This window comes from Hylobates moloch, unplaced genomic scaffold (assembly GCF_009828535.3).
Source record: "Hylobates moloch isolate HMO894 unplaced genomic scaffold, HMol_V3 SCAFFOLD_13, whole genome shotgun sequence".
NCBI classification, from domain to species: domain Eukaryota; kingdom Metazoa; phylum Chordata; class Mammalia; order Primates; family Hylobatidae; genus Hylobates; species Hylobates moloch.
The window spans coordinates 78221619-78246866 of NW_026652288.1; the positions used below are offsets into that span (position 1 = coordinate 78221619).

The 25248-nt window shown below is 34.7% G+C and overlaps 1 protein-coding gene across 2 annotated transcripts in view; it reads right to left on the reverse strand.

Annotated features, from left to right (window-relative positions):
* Window positions 1-25248, reverse strand: part of WDR49 (WD repeat domain 49) — a 175437-nt gene that overhangs the window by 139686 nt on the left and 10503 nt on the right. For both annotated transcript variants that reach the window (XM_032173951.1, XM_032173950.1), the window contains exons 3-5: window positions 7890-8330; window positions 1933-2109; window positions 894-1068 (exon numbers count right to left, since the gene is read on the reverse strand). In XM_032173951.1, the coding sequence (XP_032029842.1) occupies window positions 894-1068; window positions 1933-2109; window positions 7890-8330 (793 nt within the window). The remainder of the gene's footprint in view (window positions 1-893; window positions 1069-1932; window positions 2110-7889; window positions 8331-25248) is intronic.

Here is a 25248-nt window from a genome sequence, read left to right on the forward strand (position 1 = left end):
CATTAAAGAATTAGTTTCAACCTTCTGAAACCCAAAGAGGGTAAAAATACCATAAAAGCCAACAGTTGGGGGGTCCATGTTGACTGTCTCTTCTTCAAACTGTATTAGGAAGAGACCAATAACATTAATCTCATCAAATTTCATTAAAGGCAATGAGATTGCTAATTTTCATTCTTTTCAGTGGGCATTCTTTAATGTAGCAATTTAGAAGTGAGAAAATTACCATACTCCTTAGTATCTAAACAAAGGAATATTAGTGCAGATATTGCACATTTGAATCTTGAACCATCATATAAAATTAAGATATTTTATGAAACTAATTCATTGGTGACTAGGTTTTAAGAAAGTTCTGGTTTTCTATAGTGCTGATTTTATAACATAGTCTTATTACACAAAGAACTGCCACTCAAGTACTCTAAAGAAATTCAGTCATTACATCAAAAAAGAGAAAAGAAAATTAAGACAATTCAATTTTAAAGGCAGTCAAACTAATATGCTTCCCATGAGAACATAAGGAAAACAAAGGAATGGTTTTGAGGGAACTTGTTAAATTCTTTTATTAAACAGACCTGAATGTAACTAGATGAGATTAGCTAGGATCAGAGTTGAGTTGAAGCTAAATGAATTCTATGACAATGTTTTCCTTTCTCTTAAGATTTCTTGAGCACATTGGTCGCCTGAATTAATTGTATGAGGCATAAATTCAGAAGGAAAAAAAGAAAGAAAGAATCCCTGCCAGCATTTAAGGGATAGCAGAGTCCAGGCCACAACCTCCAGAGAATCAATTATTGGTTTCTAGACTTAAACGTTTTGTGTGAAGCATTTTCATCAAAGAATATAAATGAACAAGTCGGAGGTGACCATTTACTTTCATTACTGTTCAAATTCAATACCTTGCCTGACCCAATCTCCTTGATGAAGTTTATGCTCTAATATATGGCAACACTTGTGACATCCAGAGAGCAGCTCTGCCCAGTTAATGGTCATGGTGGCTTCTCCATCTTCACATGCACTAGCAGGCCGTTCAAACAGGGAAATCAAGGCTGCAGTGAAAGCAATTGCTTGAACCTTGACAGAGACATTGAAAGAACAACAATCATGGACAGGATAATTGCTGCAAGAAGATTCTAGGTTATTTTAGTTTAATAAGGAATAGCTATTAACTTAATAAGAATTTCTCCAATATTATTTAAAGGATGCAGGCTGTTTTACTAAAAAACAGAACAATTATTAGTTTGGTGATACAATTACCAAAGGGCAGTCTTTTACTTGTTTTTAAGACACATTTGTCGTTAAAATAGTAAGAATGAAAAGCTTTCACAATTACAAAAGGAAATTGTTCAAATTAGCCTACTTCAGAGGTCACAGACATATTCCAGTTTCATTCAGTAAGTAATAATTTTTCATAGTTCGGGTGAAATTTGATAGGAAGACAGAAATCATTGTATCCAATATCTAGGTTTCAGAGCTGCCCTCTCTAATCCTTTTGTTATATGATACAGGCAATGAGCACTCGCTAGGAAATTGGTACTGAGAAACCCAATACTCTATGTAGGAAAATCAGAACAATAAATTTGAAAGCATTTCGAGGGATAAATGTAATCACTTAATATTAAACATTTATTCATATTGGGATCTAATAAATTAAGCATCCTATGGTGAAAAAGGTTAGCAAGATCTTTTTTTCTAAATGAGAAAAGTGAGACTATACACAGACCAAAAAAACAAACAAACTCACACACACAATTAAGATTTGTTTTTGTAAACAAGAAGACAAACTGTGACCTAATCCATCTCTTCCGTGTCCAATGTGCATATAATCCATAATGTAATTAAATTTGGAGGTCACACTCATTGCATTTTAATTTCTATTTTAAACTACAGTTTGATGATTAAATCCATAGTATTCAATCTTAATCTACCCTCACTTACCTTTCCAGTTATATCCCCAAAAGAAAGAATTGATTCATTGGCATCAAGAGGATCATACCAATAATCCATGCAAATTGGTGTTCCTTTAAGGCCTTGGAGTTTGTATTGGCAAGCAAATTCTTCTTTGGACAGCAGATCATAGAAACAAATCTCTTTACTTGTAAAAGCCACTGCTATCTAAAGTAGCAGAGTAGAAAATCAGAAAGTAATTCTGATGGATTTAGCACAATTAATATGCAAAGCAGAGATGCCACTCTAATTGCCAAATCAGACTTTGTTCTCTGAGGATCCTTAACAGTATTACAGAAGTAAAGAACAGCGGCACAAATGTACTTTATCCTAACTGTGGAATCTAGTCAAGAAGAAACTTTTCCTATTAGAGGCATTTGAACATGCTTTATTTCCTATCCCTATTCCACACAGTCACCAACATCCCCATCCATGGGAGACTAGACCACTAATCACATAGGAGAGACTAAGGCACAGAGATATAGCAACATACAATCATACCAGAAACTTTACAAACCATGTTTTATGATGCAAGTAGAGACTTTCATGGAAATCATTTGATACAGACTCTGTAAGTAGCTTTATCCGAAGTCAGAGAAAATCCTAAAGGCTATTTTAGAAAGGGGAAAATATTTAACAACATAAAAATAAGTCAATAGAAAATGCCTCTGTGGAGATGCACACATTGGATTTACTAGAAAAAGACTTCAATTCAACTATTATACATATGTTCAAACAACTAAACAAACCAAGATCTAAAGAAGTAAAGGAAAGTATGTGGCTGGGTGTGATGGCTCATGCCTGTAATCCCACCACTTTGAGAGGCCAATGCAGGAGGATTGCTTGAGGCCAAGAGTTCAAGAACAGCCTGGGCAACATAGTGAGACTCCCATCTTTTAAAAAAAAAAGAAAGAAAGAAAGAAACAAATGAGAATGATGTCTCATCAAATAGAGAATTTTAAGAAACATGCATAAATTATTAAAATCACCATCCTGCCAATCTTTGCCCTTTAATTGGAGTTGTTAGTCCATTGATATAATTACTGAAAAGGTAAGATTTACATCTGCCATTTTTCTAACAATACAGCCCCATAATACAGAAGCAAAAACTAAAATTATTGAAGTCAGAGTAGGCATTTCAATAATAACAGTTGGATATTTCAATACTCTACTTTCAATGATGGATAGAACAACGGAGCTGAAGATCAGTAAGAAAATGAAGACTTGACAAACACTATAAACCAACTAGATCTAATGTGTGTCCAAAGAACACTCCATTCCAACGTCAGCAGGATGCATTTCTTCTCAAGTGCACATGGCACTTTCTCGAGAGTAGCCCATATATTAGGTGATAAAGCAAATCTCAATACATTTAAAAGATTTGAAATTATATAAATTATATTCTCCAAACACAATGGAATGAAATTAGAAGTTTCATTCAATGAAATAAAATTTGGGAAATTCACATCTACATGGAAATAAAACAACACACTTCTAAGTAACCAATGGGTCAAAGAAGAAATCACAAAAGACATGAGAAAATACATTCAGATGAATGAAAACAAAAACACAATATACAAAAAACTTATGGCACACAGTAAAAGCAATGTCTAGAGTAAAATTTATATTTGCAAACATCAATCTAAAAAAAAATTCTGAAATCATAACCTAACTTTCCATCTTAAGAAACCAGAAAAAGAAGAGCAACCTAAACCCAAAGCCAGCAGAGGGAAGAAAAAAATAAAAATTAGTACAGAAATAAAACAAATAGAGAACGAAAAAGCAATAGAGAAAAACAATGAAATCAAATTAGTTCTTTGAAAAGATAAACAAAATTAGCAAAATTTTAGCTAGACTAACCAAGAAAAAAAGAGATGATATAAATTATTAAAATCAGAAATAAAAGAGTGGACAGTACCATCAACATTGCAGAAATAAAAAAGTATTAGTAAGATCATAAAATAATTATATGCCAAGAAATTAGTTAACATTTATGAAATGGATAAATTTCAGGAAAAAAAAACTATGTAAACCAACTCAATAAGACAGAAAATATCAACAGAACTATGACGAATGAAAGATTAAATTAACAGTCAAAAAAAGTGTCACAAAGAAAATCCTCAACTAGATGGCTTCACTGATAAATTCTACCAAATGTTTCAAGGAAAATAATACCAATATTTCTCAAACTCTTCCAAAAAATTACAGCAAAGGTAACACTTCCCAAATCATTTTATCAGGCCAGGATTACCCCAATACTGAAACCAGACAAAGACATCACAAGAAAAGAAAACTGCAGATCTATACCTCTTACGAATATAAATGTAAAATGTGTACTGAACTAAATACTAGCAAAGAGAATTCAGCAACATACAAAAAAGTTTACACATCATAGCAAAGTAATATTTATCCCAGGAATGCAAGGTTTGTCTAACATACAAAAATCAATCAATGTAATACATCATATTAATGGAATAAAAGGCAAAAGCTATATGGTAATCTTAGTAGATGCAAACAATGCATTTGACAAAATCCAACACATTTTCATGATAAAAACACTCAACAAACCAGGAATAGAAGAGAATTTCTTCAACCTCATAAACAGCATGTACAACAACAACAAAAATCCTACAGCTGACATCATACATATTGGTGAAAAAATAAATACATTCCCCGTAAGATCAGAAACAAGACAAGGATGTTCATTCTCATCACTTCTATTTAATATGGTATGGAATTTCTAGCCAGATAAATTAAGCAAGAAAATGAAATTTTAAAATGTCAATATTGAAAAGGAGGAAGTTAAACTAGCTCTCTATATCTATTTGGAGATAACATGATATTATATATAGGAAATTTTAGAAATACTCAAAAACACTACAGAACTAACACATGACTTCAGAAAGATGCAGAATATATTATCATTTTTGAAAAATCGATTGTATTTCTATACAATGAACAATCTGAAAATGAAATTACCAAAGGCAGTGTTAAGAGAATGTAAAAACTGAGATGCAGTTTTTGCAAAGTATCCATCTGATAAACCTATCTATATACATATATAAATATAAATAGAATATATAAAAACTCTCAAAACTCAATAGTAAGAAAACAATCCTAATAAAAAATGGGAAAAGATTTGGATAGACATTTTGCAAAAGAAGATGTACAGGTAGCAAACCAGCACATGAAAGTATGCTTAACATTATTAGTCACTAGGTAAATATGAATTAAAGCCACAACAAGATATAAATGCAGGCCTTTTAAAATGGCTAAAATTAAGAGAAAAAATAACTGATCACACCAAATGTTTGTGAGGCTATATCCACAAAATGGAAGGCTGCAGAGCAATAAAAAAACTAGTAGTATACCTCAAAACATGGATAATTCTCAAAATAGTTATGCCATGTTAAAAAAAAGAAAAGAATAAAAGGAGTACACACAGTATGGTACCAATTATACAAAACTCTAGAAAATCCAAATTTATCTATAGTGACCGAAAGCAGATCGCTGCTTGCTTAACAAAAAAGGGATCGGGGGAGTTACAAAACACTGCAAGGAAAATTTTGAGGGTGATTAATATGTTCATTGTCTTCTTCGTACTTTTGATTTTTCACAGGTCATGTATGTGTTAAAATCTATCAGCTTGGGACACTTTCATATGTGCAGTGTATTTTGTGTAATTATATTTCAATAAACCTGTTTTAAAAAGAAAAAAAGCAACATTCTTTAAGATTCTATATTGAGTAAGCACAAAAGAAAGGCTAAGATTTTAGTTCAGTGCTGAAAAGAAGAAACAGTGCAACACAAATATTATATGAAAATAACAGAATACTGCACATAGATATAAAAAAATCATCTGGACTAGAACTATCTTTTAATTCATACAAGTTAAATATTAGCACCAGATACTTAGCAAAAAGGAACTGGATCCAATGTCAGCAGCCACTGTGGAGACAGCAAAGACTGAAGCACAGGCCTGAAGTTGGGCTGCCTCAGTTTACAAATCTTGGCAACCCTGATTACACCCTGGGTGACTGAGGGCAAATTATACAACTTCTCTCTGCTCAGTCTCTCATTTGTAAATTCCCTCTCATTTGTAAAGAGGGAATAATATCTACTCCATGGTGATTTTGAGAGGATGAATAGATCAGGGCATAGGAAGCTACTGAGGATGAGAGTGATTTATGGTTCCAAACAATAGAGCATACGTTTTCCCACTAAAAATAACTTGCCCTTTTGGAGAAATGCTGATTTTAGGTCTGGCATAGGAAATATACAAGATGATTCTGGAACATTTTGTCACACCAGGAAACAAAGAAGTTTTCAAGTGCTGTCAGGATTATAAAAAGACTCAGAAGCCGACTTGCATTGTTCCCACTCTCTAAAGAGGGTACAATTTTTGGTATAAGATAACGATTCAGCAGATTAAAACAAATAAAAAATTTTAAACCCATGATTTTTCAATTATACTGATAATAATAATAATAGCATTCATTGTTTATCTTTACAGAATATTAGAAAACCAGCTCATTATTTTGAAAACTGGCAAACAAAAGTGAAAAATTAGGCATTTATTCTGCCCTTAATTTGTACCACATGATAACTGAACAATTAATGGGGTTATTTCTTTCTTATAGAGGTATTCTAGCTTAAAGGAAAAGGAAACTGTGAAATTAGAATATCATCTTCTGACCCCTAAAAAATTCATGGATCTAGGAATAATCAGCAACAACTGCTAACATCTGAAGAAGAGGAAGAACCAGGTATTTAATACCTACTGACTGAAGAAAACATAACCACCTATTCTAAACAAACTAACCACTCTGAAACTATGCAAGGCTTTACACTTGACCACTAATTCACTAGAAAAGTCAGGGAATGGCTGGACATATTAAACAACACCAGGTAGACACAATCTGTGAAATCCAGACTGTGGAAAATTCTAAAGGACAAAACTTGGTTTCTTTAACAAAAACATCAACAGCAACAGCCAAAATTTGCAAAAAAAGAAAAAAATTAAGAAAAAAGAAAAGTACGTATATCAAAATAGACATATTAACCATTCACAATATTTGGACCTTATTCAGATCTTCATCGAAACAAACTATTAATAAGACAATCAGGAAAATATGTACATGACTGGATATTTCATGATATTAAGAAAATATTGCTATGGATATTAAGTGTGGTAGTGGTATTTTGGCTATGCTAAAATAGACATATTTTAGAAATACAGAAATATTTATAGATGAAATAATATGATGTTTTGGATCTTAAGGGGGAGGTATAGATGAAACAAGATTAGCCGTGAATTGAAAATGATTGAATACTAGGTACATCAGGTTTCTAATACTATTCTCTCTGCTTGTGCATGCATTTGAAAATTTTCATAGTAAAATCCACCATCTGCTTAATATAAAATATTAGCAATATGGATACTTCAAGCTCCAACCTTCCCTATTAAAATCATTTTACTTACAGTATGTTATCTTTCTGAGAGGTATTGGTATATGAAGATGTTTAGACCGAGTGGGCCCTATCTATTAGAATGAAGACACTGACTAGTACAGTGATCAAAATTAGATAAGCAGTTCCCCTTAATTGCATTGAATACTGCCATGCACTGTAATAGCCTCTCAGCTCTACATATAGATCCACAATCCTGCTGTAAACTATACAGGAGTAAAGTCCTTATAAGCTAATAATGAAGCATGGCCTCATTGAAGACACAGCCAGGAATCTGAGTCATCAGCCACAGTGTCATTACAAGGCACCCAAGAAAACAGCTTGGGAAATCGTGTAGTTTTGGCACTACCTGTTCTCCCTCCAGGTCAGGAGAAAGCCACCAAGAGTAGTGCAGCTTTCTGTTACTGCTAGCCAGGAGCCCTGCCCCATAACTTTTTCCTCTTTTACAAGCAGTACATTTTTTTATAAAGAGTCTGTACCTTGTTTACATTTTCCAGAGAAACCAGACTTGTCACCCACAGGTGTTTGAGTTTGGTGGCATCTGAAGTGATGGGGAATGTTTCTTGCAGCTTTAAATGCTCTCCCCAGATTGCCAATAAACCTTCTTTACTAATTGTCAGATAATGACTTGAATTTTTTAAGAAAATTACTTTTTGAATGGTGTCCTTGTGTTTTACCGGGAGGAATTCAAGGTCCTTCCACTGGGGCACCACAGTTGCCTTTGCTCGTTCATCTTGCTCATAAAGCTCTAGCAGTATAAATGAAGTCAGCTTGTCCCAATTAATGAAGCCATCTTGGGCCACATCCACTTTGTCGAAGAGCTCCCCGTATTCTTCCTTCGTGCCCCAACCAACAATCTCTGTCATCTTCTGCGTGAAGTCTTCTCTGGACATACAAATGATTTTCCTTGGCTCTGGGGACTAGAAACAGGAATCCAAAAACAATAATGAGACAACAGTGAAATCATCATATGCACAAGAGCACTGTGCTACCCACAAAGGTGAATTTAATCAGCAATTCTGCCAACATGAAAAGAAAAATATTTTTTGCTTCATAACAGTAATATACTCAAGTGAGCTTAAGCTGGGGAGCAAGTAACTGACAGGACTAGAAACTGACATTCTTAATCACAAAAAGTCAATCACAAAAGTCCTTATATCGGGAAGAATAAAGCAGGAGAATATGTGATGATGGAAGCATGGAATGATGTGAGGCTGCAAGCCAAATAATTCAGGTTGCCTCTATTTAAGCTAGAAAAGGCAAGGAATGGTTCTCCCCTAGAACCTGCAGAAGAAAGACAATCCTGACAACCTGATTTTATCCCTGTAAAACCCATTTGGAGCTTCTGAACTCCAGAACTGTACATTAATATATTTGTGTGTTTTAAGTCATGGTTTTTGGTAATTAGTTACAGCAGCAATAGAAGTTAATGCAGGCATATCTCTTTTTGTTGCATTTTTCTTTATTGTACTTTGCCGATATTGTGATTTTTACAAATTGAAGGTTTGTGGCAACCTTGCAAGTCTATCAGTGCCATTTTTTCAATAGCATCCCTACTTCGTATCCCTGTGTCACATTTTGGTAATTCCTATAATATTTAAAACTTTATTATTATTATTATTATTATATCTGTTACGGTGATCTGTGATCAGTAATCTTTGATGTTACTACTGTAATTGTTTTGGGGCACCATGAACCACACCCATACAAGATAGCAAACTTAATTCATGAGTGTTGTGTATGTTCTGATTGCTGCACCAATCAGCCATTCTGCTTTCCCTCTCCCTTTCCTTGGCCTCCCTATTATTTGAGACACAAAAATATTGAAATCGAGCCAATTAATAACCCTATAATGGCCTCCAAATATTTAAGTAAAGTCAGAGTTTCACATCTCTCACTTTAAATCAAAAGCTAAAAATGATTAGGCTTAATGGGGAATGCATGTCAAAAGCTGAGAGAGGCTGAAAGCTAGGCCTCTTGCACAAAACAGCCAAGTTATGAATGTAAAGGAAAAGTTCACGAAGGAAAAGTGCTATTCCTTTGAACACATGAATGATAAGAAAATTAACCAGCCTTACTGCTGCTGTGAAGAAATTTTAGTGGTCTGGATAGAAGATCAAACCAGGCACAACATTCCTTTAAGCCAAAACCTAATACAGAGCAAGGCCCTAACTTTCCTTAATTTTTTGAAGGCAGAGAGAGGTAAGGAACTTTCAGATGAAAAGTTGAAAGCTGGCAGAGATTGATTCATGAGGTTTGAAGAAAAGAAGCCATCTCTACAACATAAAAGTGCAACATGAAGAAGAAACTGCTGATGTGGAAGCTGCAGCAAGTTATCTATAATCCCTAGCTAAGATAACTGATGAAGGTGGCTACACTCAACAATACATTTTCAATGTAAATGAAACAGCCCTATTTGGAAGAAGATGCCATTTAGGACTTTCATAGCTGAGAGAAAAAGTCATGCCTGGCTTCACAGCTTCAAATGACAGACTGACTGTCCTGTTAGGGGCTGATGTACCTGGTGAGTTTAAGCTGAAACCAATGCTCATTTACTATACCCAAAAATCTCTGAGGCCTTTAGAATTATGCTAAATCTGGCTGGGCACAGTGGCTCATGCCTACAATCTCAGAACTTTGGGGGACTGAAGGGGAGGACTGCTTGAGCCCAGAGTTTGAGAAAAGACTGAGCAACATAGTGAGACTCCATCTCTACAAAAAATAAAAAAATGAGTTGGGCATCATGAGCCTGTAGTCTTAGTTACTTGGGAGACTGAGGTAGGGGTGTCACTTAAGCCTGGGAGATAGAGGCTGCAGTGAACCGTGATTGTGCCACTGCACTCCAGCCTGGGAAACAGAGCAAGGCCCTGTTTCTGTGCTCTATAAGTGAAACAACAAAGCCTGAATTACAGCACATATGTTTACAGCATGGTTTATTGAATATACATGGTTTACTGAATATACAGCGTGGTTCACTAAAGCCCACTGCTAAGACGTACTGCTTTGAAAAAATATTCCTTTTAAAAGGGTGCTGCTCCACCATGTCGCTGGTGGCTCAAGAGCGCCAATAGAGATGTACAAGGGGATTAATATTGTTTTTATGCCTGCTAACACAATGTACATTCTGCAGCCCATACATTAAGAAATAACTTCAACTTTCAATTCTGATTATTTAAAAAATATCTTTTGTATGGTATAGCTGCCATGGACAGTGATTCCTCCGGTGGATGTGAGCAAAGTAAATTAAAAACCTTTTGGAAAGGATTCACTAGAATGGCATCATTTCAGATGCCATTAAGAATATTCATAATTCATGGGAGGAGGTCAAAATGTCAAAATTAACAGGAGTTTGGAAAAAAGTTGATTCCAACCCTCATGGAAGACTTTGAGGGGTTCAAAACTTAGATGAAGAAAGTAACTGCGGATGTGGTAGAAATGACAAGAGAACTCGAATTAGAAGTGGAGCCTGAAGATGTGACTGAATTGCTGCAATCTCATGATCACACTTAAATGGATGTGGAGTTGCTTCTTATAGATGAGCAAAGAAAGTTGTTTCTTGAGGTGGAATCTATTCCTGTTGAAGATGCTATAAACATTGTTGAATGACAACAAAGATGTAGATTATTAAATAAATTTAGTTGATAAAGCAGTGGCAAGTTTTGAGAGTATTGACTTCAATTTTGAAAGAAATTCTATTGGGAGTAAAACACTGTGAAATAGATCTCATGCTACAGAGAAATCTTTCATGAAAGGAAGAATCCATCGATGTGGCAAACTTCACTGTTACCTTCTTTAATGAAATTGCCACAGCCGCCTCAACCATCAGCAACCACCACCCTGATCTGTCAGCAGACGTCAACATCAAGGCAAGACCCTCCACTAACAAAAACATTACCTCTCGCCAAAGGCTCAGATGATTGTTAGTATTTTTTAGCAATAAAGTATTTTTTAATTAAGATATGTACAGTTTTTTAGATATATGCTATTGGACATTTAATACCCTACAGTATAGCTTAAATATTTATCTTTCATTTGCTCTAGGAAACAAAGGAATGTGTGTGACTCACTTTATCCTGATACCCACTTTACTGCAGTGGTCTGGAACCAAATCCGCAGTATCTCTGAGGTGTGCCTGTCAAGTGGTTGATGAAAATTGAGTGAATCCCTGAAGAGTGCTTAGTGAAGCCAGTAAAATTACCCCATGGTGAAACTTTAATCAAAGGGCAATAATTTAACTTCTATACATATGCCATTACAAAGAACAGTGAAGCCACATGCAATTGATTCTTGCTGTTCGTGGTAGCTATATTCTGTAAACTCTCTGAGAACACTAAATTAGCAGATACTGAACCATTGCTCTTACGGGAAACACAGGATTAAGTTTCTGCAAACCTCTGCACAACTGCTCACTACATAATTTTGTTTTATGTGTGTTTCTGTTGAAAGACATCTTATTTAATATATTGTTAATTAATCACAATTAAATTCATAGCCAACAGCATCACAACTCGTGCCTGAATGAAGCTAACTTGTGTATCGTCTCAGTAAGACATATCACAGCCTTCTCAGGCTTAGGAACACTAGCCAGCACTCCACCACCACACCTGGAGGCCATTTTAAACAGTGAAATCCGCAACAATAAGCACAACGTGTGAAAAACGTGGCGCTAAAGAGATGTTAAAAACAATGAGATCACTTGGACATAGGGTGGGGAACATCACACACCGGGGCCTGTCAGGGGTTGGGGAGCTGGGGGAGGGATAGCGTTAGGAGAAATAACCTAATGTAAATGATGAGTTGATGGGTGCAGCAAACCAACATGGCACATGTATACCTACATATCAAACCTGCACGTTGTGCACATGTACCCTAGAACTTAAAGTGTAATAAATAAAAAAAGAAAAAAAAAGTAAAAAAGAAATTGCCATATGGTAAAAAATAAATAATTTTAAAAAGAGATGTTAAAAAGGACGCTTGTTTACAATATGAGAGCTGGAACAAGAAGGCCGAGTGTTGCCTTGTTTGATCTCTGCTTGGAATGTACACATTGGGAGACTCAAACTTTTTGCCACTCTGCACACGTCTGAGAAGGACCATTGAAGTGCCACGAGTATTGATTTGGGGATTAATAAATTTTAGGAAGTAGGCAAATTTGCAAGTATAAAACTCACAAATAATGAAGATTAACTGTATTTCAAGCAAATATTTAGCTTCACATTGATGGGCTGTTTAGTTCAGTGAGATTCATTATGAGAGAATAAACTTTTCCCACCACGTCAAAGCGAGAGTCAGGCCTGGAAGAAGCACTAGAGGCAGCATATTGTGGAGCAGGTCAAACCAATGTAGGTTTAAGCCTGGTTCCACCAGAGATTGTGAGAACTACTGGCAAGGTACTTCACTGCTAAGCCATAATTTCCCATCTGTAAAGTAGGTAAAGCAGTATCAGTTGCAAGAAAATTGTTATGAAGATTAGCTGAGATAACAGAGGTTAGTTTAATGGAGGCTAGTCCAGGCACTTAACTAATTAAAATAACTTTCTGAAAAATAATTGATATCAAGCCCTTTGAACCAGCCACAAGTTAATTATTCTTATCTTTGTTCAGTTACTTGTAGTCTAAAATGTTTAGATAGCTGGACACTTTTTAGTGACACAGATTTTAAGGGTAGAGAAAGAAACCTGGTCCTAAAAGTGCTCCATCTGTGTCAAAACTGCAAACTATTTCTGAAAAATAAGGCAATGTGGATTTTTATTTTAAACTATTACATAATGGCATCAATCAATCTCTTAGATTGTCTCGTCAATAAAACAACATTTAAAAGCAGGATCTCTGTATTTTCTTCCTGTGAGCTGGTAGCTATTTTTTATTTCTAAGAACAAGAAACTACTCGGACAAATATCAAAATAATTTCTTTTTTACATTTAAGAATGTAGAATTAGAAACAAATTGTAAATGACAAATTTTCTTTCCCAAAGTGATATAAGCAATCAACTACGTACTTTTCTACACATTGATAATACCAATATCCACTGGGGAAAGAGACAAGAAATATGCTTAGGTTATGAAATTTGACCCAAAAAGTACAACTGTATGATATCCCTGGCAGTTCTGTTACCAATTGTTCACCCAATAGCTTAAGTTAGAAAATGAAACTATATTTTTGCCATACCTCCAGTTAAAATCTAGCAGTTTGTTTTTACTAAAAAATCCTAACTTTTTTCAAGAAGCATGATGTTTTGATTAATATGTTATTAATTCTATCATATGCCAACTTGAATAAATTAGTTAAATGTACAATTAAGGTAACTGATCTTTTATATAAGCTTAAAAGCACAAATGCATTAACTTTTACCACACAATTAATTCTTGTTTTATCAGTGGCTCCCACCCTCTGGAACTGGAATTAATTCATCCATCTCATCATACTATATATATCATACACTGTGGTTGGGAAATTGTGAGGTAGTGAAGAAGGTGGAGCTCTAAGTCTTAGCCCCAGTTATGGCACCTCTAAGTAGGAATAATAATAACGAATTCCTAGTGCTGTTATGAGGATCTATTCATAATTTAATGTACATATGGCACATGGGATAATTTAATGTATGGATGGCACATTTATACTGAATAAATATTAATGCCTTGCTAAAGGGTTTAGAGAATAGAAGAATGATAAATTGAGTCATCATGTCAGCAATGACGGTTTTCTGAGAATTTAGCCAAACTCGTGTGTGTGTGTGTGTGTGTGTCTGTGTGTGTGTGTAAGGCTTTGGAGGTGTTCATAATTAATCTCTACCAGGGTGGCTAGTTGCTAACTAGATAGTTCTTAGAGATTTCTTAGGAGCCCAGAGAATAGGTGCAGGAGACTGTACCAGCAGAATGGTCTGAAATCCTCTGCTTCTATGACTATTACCATCATAGCAGCAGATGCTAGTTTTTGTCTTTAAAAGAAACAACTGTACACACTGTTTCAGCTGCTCTTCCTCAAAGGCACAAATAGAAAGCTGTCCTAAGTGAGCCTGGTGAGAGTAAAGTTTACCTGTTCCCAGAACCATGGCTCTTTCACATATACAAGAGCGACATTTCATCCATGTGAGTAATCCCAGCTTCTGTCTTGTCTTTAGCCACTCGTAGTGCTGCTCTGTGAGCCAAATATCCCCATCCTGGACTTGGCAGAAAGTAATTCCACAGAAAGAAAGCAAAGATACCCTTTCAATCTAAAAAATGAACTTGCATATAGCATCATTCAGTTGCTACAAACTCTTAGTTTGCATTAGATTCAATACTGAATGGCGAAATAATTTACCACTGAGCTCTCTTTAGGGATATACATACATATGCATACATAGACACACGTCTTTAAATTAGTGCTAATTTAGTTAATGTCTGGGTTTTATGCCTGGATTTGACACACAACATTTGTATGCCCTTAAGCCAGTCATGACCTCTCTCAGGGTTTGCATGAAGTACCAATGAGACAATCTGTACGAAGGCCATCTTCTTTACATTAGGCAACTCTATTCAAGCATTAATTATTGTTGACACATCTACAACAGTACAAATTCACAAGTATACACTTAATATAGATAGGGAAATATTGGGAATTTAGGGAATTTTACTTCATTATAAAACATAGAGCATAAAATAATTCTCATTTCCTTCAATGAAAAGTTTAATTACTATGGCTTTAATAAAACCTTTATTATTCCAGTAAACAATGTGTTCCCATTCAAATGTAGACATTCAAATAAAAACTGCTTAATAGTGTTTTAAAGATATATCCCTTGATTCTTATTAATCTATATTATCTATATGGTCTTTTTGAGGTAATAATTAGTACCCATGCCTCTGTTAGAACTCCTCTTCTAATAAAGGTGAAAAGTATATGAGCCATTAGAAAACATAATCTCATTCAGCTCTTCCTGGTACAATGTTTGTACATTTATTTTGCTACATCTATTTAACTGCTAAGACAATAACCAGTTATTAAATTGTCTACAATTGTTGTTGCAAGAGCCAGAAAGCTAATATACTCAGAATGTCCAGCTGATTATATCACTAGACACATCTTTAGACCTTTTGAAAATGTTCCTGTCTTCCTGAAATCTTTTCAAAGAATATTCTGAAAATCATTTCCTTTTGCCTAAAAAGCATGTTTTGCAATTACAGTCAGTTCTAGTGAGCTGCCTGTCTATTTAGAAAAAGCATAAACTCTAAAATTTCATTTAGCTCTGAGCTTTGTAAGATTTGGATTTAGCCATAACTTATATGAAAACTGAGCTCTAACCGTAAGTGCAAAATTTTTTTAAAAACCTTGAAATTTGACAGGCATTTTTGTCATTAAGAAGAGATCGTGTGCCATTGGCAACATGTGAGTGTGCCAACATACTTTTACAAATGTTTATTTTTTTGCACAAAAGAATCCATGCTTATTATAGAAAATGAAGATAAGTTAAAAATTAAAATCATTTATAATGCCATCAGCCTTTCAGATTTATTTCTAGACAGAAACAGAAACGACCACGTATTATTTACAAAATAGTGTCATGATGTACATACATATCTTACTATGTTGCTTTTTCCACTTATATCATACCATAAAGCTATGTGTCTTATAATATATAGGTCTTTGTTACTATTTTTAATGGCTGCACAATATTTTATAGAGAAGACATACAATTATTTATAACCCCATTATTTAAAATTTCAATTGTTTCCAATGCGTTACAGTTTTATATAAACAACCCAGCAACATATATATATATATATTCCTACATACACATCATTGCTAAGCTGTCCAATTATTTCCTAAGGCAAATTCTCTAGAAGCATAATTACTGAATCAAAGAATTTACATGTCCTGAAGGGATTTTTTATATATTTTGCCAAATTCTCTTCTAAAAGGTTAAATAAATTTACATTCCCATCAACAAAGTAGGAGGTTGCCTGTACTCAAGACCCTCATAAAGGTGGGGTATTATCCTTCTTAAGACTTATTGATTGGTTGCTAAAGTATAGTTCTATTAATAATAAGCCTAAATATTACATACTTTCTGGAGGAAAAATATATTTCTAAAGCAGACATTTTATCTTTCAAAATCTGCCAACCCTTAGAAATGTTGTTTATATTTTTTGTCCCCTCTTTCCAATAGCGTATTTCATAATGAAATGAGAAAAGAAATACTTTCTTATCTCCTACTCTGCAAATAAGAACTTGACCAAGACAAGATAAAAGTCCCAGGTTAACACTATTGGGAGAGAACAATCCACATTGGTCTGGGTATTTTCTCCTCTGTCAAAAGTTGGCAGTGAGTTAACATTTCACTGACCAGAGGTTTACTGCCCTTAAGTCATTGGTGAGTATTTGTTTCCAGATCCTGAAAATAAATGTCAAATGATGAGTTGTAAGCCACTGGGAGAAATACGTCCATCCATCCTTCCACCCATTGATCTACTCATTAATAAATATATATTAAAGATGTATACCATATAAAGCAGCAGCACATAGGTATACTTATTAGTTCAGTCAACAAATATTTATTACGTGTCTGTTCCATGCCAAACATTATTCTAAGCACTCACCACTAAATTTTTAAATTTTTTTTTATTTCCATAGGTTTTTGGGAAAGAGGTGGTATTTGGTTACATGAGTCAGTTCTTTAGTGGTGATTTGTGAGATTTTGGTGCACCCATCACCCGAGCAATATACACTGAACCCAATTTATAGTCTTTTATTCCTCAACCCCTTCCCGCTCTTTTTCCCTGAGTCCCCAAAGTCCATTGTATCACTCTTATGCCTTTGCATCCTCTTAGCTTAGCTTCCACTTATGACTGAGAAATACGACGTTTGGTTTTCTAGTCCTGAGTTACTTCACTTAGAATAATAGTCTCCAGTTACATTGAGGCTGCTGCAAATATCATTAATTCATTCCTTTTTATGGCTGAGTAGTATTCTATTGTGTGTGTGTATATACATATATATATATATATATATATATTTATATATCACAGTTTCTTTATCTACTTGTTGATTGATGGGCATTTGGGTGGCTTCCACATTTTCGCAATTTCAAATTGTGTTGCTATAAACATGCGTGGGCAATATCTTTTTGGTATAATGACTTCTTTTCCTCTGGGTAGATATCCGGTAGTAGGATTGCTAGATCAAATGCTAGTTCTAAAGAATCTCCACACTGTTTTTCATAGTGGTTGTACTAGTTTGCATTTCCACCAGCAATGTAGAAGTGTCCCCTTTTCACTACATCCATGCCGACACGTATTAGTTTTTGATTTTTTGATTATGGCCATTCTTGCAGGAGTAAGGTGGTATCATATTGTGGTTTTGATTTGCATTTCCCTGATCATTAGTAATGTTGAGCATTTTCTCATATGATTGTTAGCCATTTGTATATCTTCTTTTGAGAATTGTCTATTCATGTCCTTAGCCCACTTTTTGATGGGATTGTTTGTTTTTTTCTTGCTAATTTGTTTGAGTTCATTGTAGATTCTGGACAATAGCCCTTTGTCAGGTGTATAAAGTGTGAAGATTTTCTCCCACCCTGTGAGTTGTCTGTTTACTTTGCTGACTGTTCCTTTTGTTATGCAAAAGCTCTTTAGTTTAATTAAGTCCAGCTATTTATCTTTGCTTTTATTACATTTGCTTTTAGGTTCTTGGTCATGAAATCCTTGCCTGAGCCAACGTCTGGAAGGGTTTTTCCAATGTTATGTTCTACAATTTTTATAGTTTCAGGTCTTAGATTTAAGTCTTTGATCCACGGTGAGTTGATTTTTGTACAAGGTGAGACATGAGAATCCAGTTTCATTCTCCTACATGTGGCTTGCCAATTATCCCAGCACCATTTGTTGAATAGGATGTTCTTTCCCTACTTTATGTTTTTGTTTGCTTAGTTGAAGATCAGTTGGCTGTAAGTATTTGGCTTTATTTCTGGGTTCTCTATTCTGTTCTGTTGGTCTGTGTGCCTATTTTTATACAAGTACCATGATGTTTTTGGTGACTATGGCCTTAAAGTGTAGTTTGACATCAGGTAATGTGATGCCTTCAGATTTGTTCTTTTTGCTTAGTCTTGCTTTGGCTATATGGGCTGTTTTTTGGTTCCATATTAATTTTAGGATTGTTTTTCCTAGTTTTGTGAAGAATAATGGTGGTATTTTGATAGGAATTGCTTTGAATTTGCAGATTGCCTTTGGCAGTATGGTCATTTTCACAATATTACTTCTACACATCCATGAGCATGGGATGTGTTTCCATTTGTTTGTGTCATCTATGATTTCTTTCAGCAGTTTTGTAGTTTTCCTTTGTAGAAGTCTTTCACCTCACCTCCTTGGTTAGGTATATTCCTAAGTATTTAATTTTTTCTTTTGCAGCTATTGTAAAAGGAGTTAAGTTCTTGATTTGATTCTCAGCTTGGTTGAAGTTGGTGTATAGGAGTGCTACTGATGCATGTACATTAATTTTGTATCTGGAAATTTTGCTGAATTCTTCTATCAGTTCCAGGAGCTTTTTAGAGTAGTCTTTAGTGTTTTCTATTTATAGAGTCATATCATCAGCAAACAGCAACAGTTTGACTTTCTCTTTACCAATTACTTTGAACAAGATGGCAAGATCAATGCTCTTTGAATATGTACACTTCAGTGTAGAGACTAGGTGTGCTGGTTACTAATAACACATGTTTTTAGGTTATCGAAAGTTATAAGAAAGTAACAAGCATCACATTAACTATTGTTTTTCCTAATTTTAAATGGAATATAGCCTTTAAGCATGCTGAAACATTCCATTAAAAGGTATCTTGTATGGACTGGATACCTTTCCATAATTTTGAAGTTGTCTGATTTTATTGCATATCATTAGAATCCTGCAATGCTTTTTCTCTCTACATGAAAAATTGCTCATAATAGGATCTCAAAACTTTATTTTCTTCATAACCTGCTAGTTTTATCAACCACTTCACCAAAATTAATATTTCTTTTGTCAGACATTTAGCATGATTTTTCTTTAATGTTCCATGACAGCGGAATGAGTATACACTATCAAAATGCAGCCTTTTCCCCATAACTATAATTAAATTTAAAATTAACATGCTAGTTTCTCATGCTTCATTCTGTTGTACTTGCCTCAATTTCCCTTGGTTACAAAGCATATTGGTTATGAATATGTATTAGGGTTTGCTGTCAAACTCTGTGAACGTCTCCTGGAGCAGAAGATTAGATATGTTATTGCAAAACAGATGCATCTGTTTATATCATCCCCTGCAATTTTTACCTACTAATGAACATTTATGAGAAAGTGAACAACAGAACAGAGAAAATTACTCTGCTAGTCAAGGTCCATAGCGCTCTTTTTTTCCTTGCTTCAATAGATTTTAGTTGAATTTAATTTTCATTTATACTATACTATCAATTATTCAAGAGCTCACCAATTTGAATAAAGTTAAAGTTTTGTAACTAACAATGACACAGACCTTGACTGAATTTAAGGTTTGGAACCACACTCTCACAAGCCAAAAATTCAACATTTCAATTTCCTATCCAGTTGGTGAATTAGAAGTTAATTGAAGCTGAAGGGGGACAAAATCAATAAATCTTTCTCTTTTAAATAAAAATGATCATCACCCTGAGAAATATAATTGTTCTTATTAATTTTCTCTAAGTCTTGAAATTCTTCAATATCTGCTATACATCTAAAGTGATGCTTATCACTATCATCTTTTGTGCCTAGGCTAGAAACTTGGGGGAATAAGCCTGACCAGTGAAATGGTGCAGCCAACAGAGAACTGAGCTTCATTGATTTTCATTTGGAAAGCTCAATGTAGCAATACAAAGATATACTTTTTAAAATTGCTGTTCTTTTGTTGGAGACCATGATTATGGCAAAGAAGTTTATGCATCCATAGGATCATAGATTAATACCATGTCGGAGCTAGAAGAAAGTTTAGAGAATCTATACCAAACCCTTCATTTAAAAGGAAGAAACTGATGTTCAGGCTTATTAAGAAAAGACTTCTCTGAGGTCACGTAGTTCACTATTAGCAGAAACAGACCTAGAACCAAGAATTTCCAATTCTTAACCACTTTTACCACAATTCAAATATATTGGCTTCAACAAAATCTGATTTTCTTTAGGATAACACAGTCATCAACAAACCAGAAAAATATGAAGTTGGAATGTATACTCCCAAATAATTTCATACTGTTTTGATAAAAGCTATCTATTTAGAAGCCTAAAGCTTTATAATGATATACTTACATTTCACATATAAACTTTGAATCGATAAGATAAACATAAAAAGTCAGAAAGATTCTAATCCAGGTTCTGAGGGGATCCTTTTCACCAAACTATCAGCAATTTCTTGCTGTCACATCCTTCTCAAACCAAAGATCCAACTTCAACCAATCTCTGGTAATTATCTTCATTCTTTTGTTCTGCCATCCTTTCATCCCAGATATCTGGCAAAACACAGCACTGGAAAAGCATCCTCTCTGTGCCTATACCCAGGCTGCTGAACACTAATGGATAGGGCAGAACGATGTCACCACAACAAAATACATGATCTCCAACCTCAAATATCCTTCTATACTACTAGGAATCCTTCCATGTTTTCTTGCTGAACTCTCACTCTTATTCTTTACTTCTTTCAAACTCCTACTTTATCATTTCCCTTCCCTTCCTAATAAAGAAATTTCACTTCTAACTCACAAGGAAAAGGAACAAAAGAAAGAGAATGAAAAGGGGGAGAAAGAAATGGAGGAATCAATTAGATAGAAATGTCCTCAATGTTTTTGCACCCACATATATAATGACCTATATCTGCAGCCATCTCCTTCTCCCCTGTGACAGCAGAACTTCTGTGTTCTGGATACATCCTTCTCCCACCACCTGGAGAATCTCTTCTATTGTTATTCTTTCTTGTTCTCTATTGACTCCTTTTCATCAGCATTTAAACATGATCAAGTCATTCGAATTATTAACCATCTTCCCTTGACATTGCCATCTGTTTTTTGCTACTGTCTCATCCTTCTTTCACAGCCAACTTGAAATAATCATGTTCTCACATTGTCTCAATTTCTTTACCTCCAGCTTACTCAACCTATTGCAATCCAGCAGCTCCACTGAAGCTGCTCTTAACAAGAAGACCAAAAATCCCGTGGCTAAACATTTCAATACATTTTTTTCTGGTTCTCATCTGATAAAAGTGAAAATGTACCAAGTTAATGTTTGGTGCCAAAATATCTTTGTTTGAGAAAATACCTTGAGATTCCCATTTAGTTGGAAAATGAAAGCTGAGCTATGTGCAACACCCCAATCAAGAAAGAACAGGGATCAAGCTGCTGTAAAAAAGAGGAAAATAATTTGGTATTTGTTTTTATTGCTTTTTTATTTGATTAGACAGAGGGAGAGAGAAGGAAATGGTGGTTGAAATGGGAGGTGGAAAGGATGGGAGACTCCAAGATGGCAGAGGGTTGCATGGTAATAAAGTGCCATCGAGAAAACCCCACAGGCAATATGGCTAAAATTATTTTAATAGTGGAAGTGTCCGTGTGTTTCTGACATATTTCCCACTCCGACCCACACACCTACTTCCCAAAAACCTTCAGTTGCATCTACTCGACTTGTAAATGCTTTCTGAATGGAAAGTCCTGAATAACTACGTAAGGAGCTGAGTCTCAGGCATGTGTTAATCTGGTAGAGAACAGAGATGGCAGCTGCAATGGAAGGCAGGCAGAGGTGATTTTACATTTGCAGAAATTTGGAAAGGGCTTTGGATTTCCAATATTATGGCATAAGGGTTCGAGCCAATGATTCCATATCTCCAAATTTGGAAGGCTCCCACCCATGAGTTATGTGTTTTTAATATGTATCTCTGCAGAATTTGCCTCTGTTGACTCTTCCCTACTTCTAAGAACATTTGCTTTCCTTGGTTTACATTGTACTGTGTTTCTCAGCAACACTTCTGATCACTCCTTCTCAGTATCTCTTTTAAGTACCACATTTTCTGTGGTACTTACAGAAAGGTAAGATAAAGATAAGATAAGGGAAGATAAGATAAGATAGGGTAAGATATTGGTATATCTTAGCTTTTGGCCCTATGACCTGTTCTCTTCCCACATCATATACCCTAGCGATTCATATGACCCAATTTCTCAGGCTTCAAACATGGTCTAATTGCTGAGAATGCCCAAAGAAATATCTTTATCTAGACCTGTCTTCTGAGCACTAAACCTTTATATCCTATTTCCCTTCTGGATATATTAACTTGGAAGTCCTATATAGATAATTCAAATCAACATGTCTAAATAACAATTCATTTTCCCTCAAAAATAATCTTTCTTCCTCTTTTTCTTAGATTTAAATATTTTCAGAATTAAACACTGGGGGAAAACACAGCCTACAGGTCCATGAATATGACAGAGGTTGAATGAACCAAACTACATTTAACAAAAGAGTATAATACAGCTGTTAAACAAATGAAAATACTCTCTACCAACTTATATGGAGATACATTGTTAATCAAATACAATTAAAATGCCACAGAGAATAAATGTATGCTACGTTTTATGTGAGAAGAAAAGGTAAAAAAAAATACACATAGACATACATGTATTTAAAAAACAGAACCACAGAAAAAAAATTTCAGAAGTTAATGAAAATGGTTATCAAGGCAGAATGAGAGGATGGGAAGAAAAGGATAGGGAAGAGAGTAAAATTTTTCTAAGTAAGCATTTTTATACTGTTTTGACTTGAGAACTATAAAAATGTTTCATATAGTCAACAAAATCAAAACAGAGATTTTTTAAACTCTAAAATTTAATATGTATATATATTAACCTAACCATGTAACAAGCTTACACAACCACACAGTAAGAGAAATTAATTTTAGTATCATCTATAAGCCCAGTTCTCTAACCCATGTACCCGTAATGCAATATAATGCAAAAAAACTGCAAATAAGTCTTGAATTTTACTTTCATCTTTGGAGTAGTGTTGATATAATAGTTCCAAAACTATTTCATATACATTACAGAATAAAGCATACAAATAAATATATTAATGCTGCTAGAACAAAGGTTCAAAATGTGAGAGCATGGAAATGCAAATGATACAAATATGGAGTGACAGAGGGAGGTGAAGAACCCTGTGGTATTTGAATTGAATTGGAAGTATTAGTATAAATTCATTAGTTTTAAAAATATGTATAGATCAATAAATATAAATATTGATTTAGATAAGTATAGATATATCCTAGCTACGTCAACTGAAAGGACTGGAAGCAATGACACCCCTAATAGCAATGAACACACTACTACCCAGATCCTGTTACTCTAAATACCATTCTCCAATCAATGGAACTGGGGATCCCTGGAGAAATGGCTGGTTCCAGGTCTTGGGCACATCATCTTGTGCCAGAAAGCAAAGCAGTAATAAGAGATTGATGCAAATATGTTAAAAGGATACAAGAGCTGGCTTGAAGGGGTCTCACACTAGCCAAATTTGGGGCATGTTGAGTATCATAAAATAATGACCATAATAGAAAACAGCACATTGAATAGAATAAACGAATCCACAAATCTGTGGTCAGACTCAACGCAGAGAGAGAGAATGAGAGGGTGAAAGAGAAGAGGGGCCGAAGACTCTCTCTTACAGAAAGAAAAATGCCATACTGAAAATGAGTAAGAATCAACAGCATTTAAAAATCACCATTTTTCAACCATCAGTAGAGTCATTGTTTCCAGCAAAGATAATCAATCAATAGTCAAACCAGTGGATGAAATCTTGTTGAAGAATACTCACAATATAGTATAAAGTATCAGCCCACAAAAAAAAAAAAAAAAAGTATCAGCCCACAAGTTCCTTTACAACGGATAACTCTGGTGGATCCACTTCAATCAAGGGATCCAACTTATAGCATCACCAGTAATGGGACAAATTGACATAATGGGACTCTCAATGCCACACAAGAGGTGGAGATAACTACGCGGTATTCTTTCCAAAAATGGTAGAGAGTCTAACAGTAAAGAATCAATAAGAAAACCCAGCTAATGGGATGTTCTAAGTAACTGGCATGAATTCTTCAAAAATGTTTATGTCATGAAAGACAAGAAAAAGTGGGGGACTCCTCAAGATTAAGGGAAACTAAACAGATGAGAGAGATGTGTCAACTAAAGTAAATGTATAATTCTGTATTGGATCTGTGATTTTATATAAAAGACATTACTGGGACAAAAGGGGACATTTTAATATCAACCTTTTCATTAGGTAATGTATAAAGTTGAATTTCCTGGTACAAAAATGGCATTATGGTTATCTAGAGGAATGCCTTTGTTCCTAGGGAAGTTTACTTAAAATATAGCCCTCCATAAAGGAAGGCCTGGGTCTAAGCAGCTTTTAACTGCCACAGGGTAGACATTCAATAAATATCTGTTGTAAGAATGAGTAAATGATAAATATATTGCAAATATTCTCTTCTATATTGAGGAAGAGATATTCGTCTATTTTACTGATAATAGCAAGTTTGGGGAGGGGGTCATAATGGTGAATGATGGCCAAGATTATAGAATAATAATGTATAAAATAACTTTGGGAAATTATAAATAAGTTAAAATAGAGTTAAATTGTTCACTAGAGAAAAGAAACAAAAACTGGCTACCCGACCATGTTGGACAATGTTCTGGCTCTGCAAATCACTCAATAGAAAACGACAAATCCCCCCCACCCCTGCTTTTTTATTTGTTTATTTTTTTGGATTTCTGTTCATCACCTGTAAAATCCCCCCACCCCTGCTTTTTTATTTATTTATTTTTTTGGATTTCTGTTCATCACCTGTAA